This window comes from Propithecus coquereli, unplaced genomic scaffold (genome assembly GCF_000956105.1).
Source record: "Propithecus coquereli isolate 6110/MARCELLA unplaced genomic scaffold, Pcoq_1.0 Scaffold111, whole genome shotgun sequence".
Taxonomy (NCBI): domain Eukaryota; kingdom Metazoa; phylum Chordata; class Mammalia; order Primates; family Indriidae; genus Propithecus; species Propithecus coquereli.
The window spans coordinates 5,711,177-5,714,686 of NW_012135081.1; the positions used below are offsets into that span (position 1 = coordinate 5,711,177).

The window sequence follows — 3,510 nt, forward strand, 5'->3', positions numbered from 1 at the left end:
GCAGTGCAGAAGCTTTTTAATTTGATTAGATCCCACTTATTTATTTTTGTTGCTGCGGCAATTGCTTTCGGGTTCTTCTTCAAGAATTCCTTGCCTAGGCCGATGTCTGAAAGGGTCTTCCCAACATCTTCATTTAGAATTCTTAAGGTTTCATGCCTTAGGTTTAAGCCTGTTATCCATCTTGAATTGATTTTTGTGAGATACTTTCATCAACTCACTTACTTTCTTTAATAGAACAAATGATGGACTATTTTTAGAGCCATGACAAATTTAGAATTGTTCCACAATGTTGGTGAACATAATGTATAAGAAATTTTTCATGAATTTTGCTCCAGGAATAATGATGCTGTTGTTGCTACTCCTGATGATGATAAGGATGGTGAAGCAGTAGTGGTGAGAGTGTTTTGGTTGCAATCACTGTTACATCTGTTACCTGTTATTCTGGGACTTACAGGGATATGGACACTCTGAGATCACCAGAGTTGTTCCTGTTCTTATGCTGTTGAGAACATTGGTTTGAGAACTTACAATATGCAAAAGAGACCAATGAGATGTTACCAAAGCTTATATCTTTAGAGTAGAATTAAAACATAGATTGCTTTAAGCAAGTCACTTGTTTTAGAATGGTTATAGGCTGTGGGCTTTTAGCACCTTAATTCCAGAGGGGAAATTTATTTTAAACATTATTTTGACTATCAAATAAAGTATTCAATATTTTACAAATTAAATTAGAAATATGTGTTATAAAATAATTGAACCAATATTTACTTAATCTCAATATTTGAAAAAAATTAATAAAACATCATTCAGCACAGGTCCAATGTAGCAGTATGAAGTTATTTTTCCAACACATGTTCTTGCAATTAGTAATGTTTGATATGCTGTTACTAAGAATGACTTGTACAGAAAAAAGTTTTGTGTAATTCTACTGTCGATCAAAATATTTTATTCTGAGTAAGATATAGTGCTTGAGTTCATAATAGTTGAATTATTACTTTTACAATCAGATCAGCTGAGAAACAGCAGTAAGCGTATTAGCAGACACACAATAGTAAGTGACTAACTTCCACTTCTGATCGTGTAGTTTTGGAGAATATGGATAGTCATGAGCAGAACTGTTTTGATGGATGTGAGTTGAGACGGGTGTTGGGAGGATGACTTCTTTAGTGCAAGTCATATTTGTTCAGAAGTTTTTTTGAAGTTCAATTTAAATATGACTATAACTGTACACATGGTAAGAAATGAGGGCTCAGTGAAGTCATATCATGGTTTAAGAGACAATATAAAAATCATATAAATTGATAGGGCCATTGACAGAAAGGCACTGAAATTATATTTATATATTATGTTTGTTCATTTACTTATGGTTATTTACTAAGTTTCTCTTGTGTGTGTATGTGTGTGTTGGTATATGTATGCATACAGTGTATGGGATGGTATAAAATGTAATCCATTCAGTAGAAATGTGATTTATATAATCAAAGATTAGGAAGTCAAACTCACCCATTGTTTATCTTTATTGCATCCTGAAATGATTTAAAAATTAGTAGATGATTCTATTTTTTAATTATTTTCAGTCTAAACCCTTTCTACTTAATCCTGCAGGGGCATGCCTGTGATGAAGAATATGAGCTGCAGACCATGACTATCACTGAGAGAAAAGCTGCACCAAGGTGATAAGCAATTAGTAATATTCATGCAAAATGTTTATTTTTCCTTATTTTTATCTAATTTTAAACATTCTCCTTCAGAGAAACAGAAGGGGTAAGACAACTGAGAACAGAGTTCTGTTTTATGGATGATACTATTATTTTTGAGATTATATCTATATTTGTCAAATACCCTTTGATACACATATTCTGATTTTTAGAGAGAAACCTATCTAAGATATGGTTTGCGAAAATCACACTGGAATCACTGAATTTATTCTTCTTGGTATTACAAACAATCCCGAGATGCAAGTTTCCCTCTTCATTTTGTTCCTGGCCATCTATATAGTCACTTTGTTGGGCAACTTTCTTATTGTCACAGTTACCACTATGGATCCTGCTCTTCAAACACCCATGTACTTCTTTCTCCGAAACCTATCCCTGCTTGAAGTCTGTTTCACGTTGGTCATGCTACCGAAGATGCTGGTAGATCTGGTGTCTCCAAGGAAAACCATCTCTTTTGTGGGCTGTGGTACCCAGATGTACTTCTTCTTCTTCTTTGGCAGCTCTGAATGTTTTCTTCTCTCCGTGATGGCTTATGATCGCTTTGTGGCCATCTGTAACCCTCTCTGTTATTCAGTCCTAATGAACAGATCTCTATGCTTGTGGATGGCTGCAGGCTGTTGGATGTCTGGTGTTCCTGTGTCTATGCTACAGACAGCTTGGATGATGGCCCTTCCTTTCTGTGGACCAAACACTGTAGACCATTTTTTTTGTGATGGTCCTCCAGTGTTGAAACTAGTCACTGAAGATACAACCATGTATGAAATGCAAGCTCTTGCTTCCACACTCCTATTTATCATGTTTCCCTTTTCCCTCATTTTGGTCTCCTATACCCGTATTATTACAACCATTCTGAGGATGCCTTCTGTTTCTGGTCGCCAGAAAGCATTCTCTACTTGTTCATCACACCTCATTGTGGTATCCCTTTTCTATGGAACAGCCAGCCTGACCTACCTACGCCCCAAATCCAACCAGTCCCCTGGAAGCAAAAAGTTAGTGTCATTGTCCTACACTGTCATCACCCCTATGTTAAACCCCATCATCTACAGCCTAAGGAATAATGAAGTAAAAGGGGCAGTCAAGAGGACAATCACTAGAAAAGTCTTGCAGATGTTAGATTCATTTTGAATCCTATTATGTAGATGTTTTTAAACAAAGTAGGGGCAACAGAACCCACTAACAAAAGCTTAAAAGGAAGGAGTGGAAGAGAGTTGCTTGTATTTCATCAGTGTCTTTTACTATCGCGGATGCATCTCAGTGTATCATTCAGTTCAGAGTCCCAGCAAGAAAGACACGGTACTCTTCAATTGGGATAATGGAGGAAATCTTTGTGAGAGAGCTATTTTAAAACTGTGGGCAAAGTTAGGTAATTGCCACACTGGCCATACAATGGAAATGTCATACTTCTTGCCCTGAGAGGTAAGGTAGAAGAGTATGAACCGAAAGCTGGAGAATGCTACAACTACCAAAAAAAAAAAAAAAAGTCACCTAACAAGATCTTTGTTCTTTTGTGAAGGTGGCCATGCAAGGCTTATTTTGTTCTCTCTCCAATCTGTTGCTGGCTTCTATTCTCTGCCAAACCAAATATGACACAGGGGGCAAGAATGTCTTTGATGCAGTATATAAATGCGAGCATTCTAGGGCACAGAGCAGGATGGAGAAGAGTAAAAACAGTTATGAAGGGTAAATGAAAGTGCCCACCACAGACCACTATATATTCTGCACCTAATGTGATGCAAAGATGAATCATGTAATGTGTTTTAAATGGCTTTTTTAAAAAATGGATAAATGGGGGAGT

At 36.6% G+C, this 3,510-nt stretch overlaps 1 protein-coding gene across 1 annotated transcript; it reads left to right on the forward strand.

The window, feature by feature from the left end:
- The first annotated feature begins 1,889 nt into the window (after positions 1-1,889).
- Positions 1,890-2,840, forward strand: LOC105816488 (olfactory receptor 10A7). Its single transcript, XM_012651921.1, has one exon. The coding sequence runs from the start codon at positions 1,890-1,892 to the stop codon at positions 2,838-2,840; it is 951 nt and encodes a 316-aa protein (XP_012507375.1).
- The last annotated feature ends 670 nt before the right edge of the window (positions 2,841-3,510 follow it).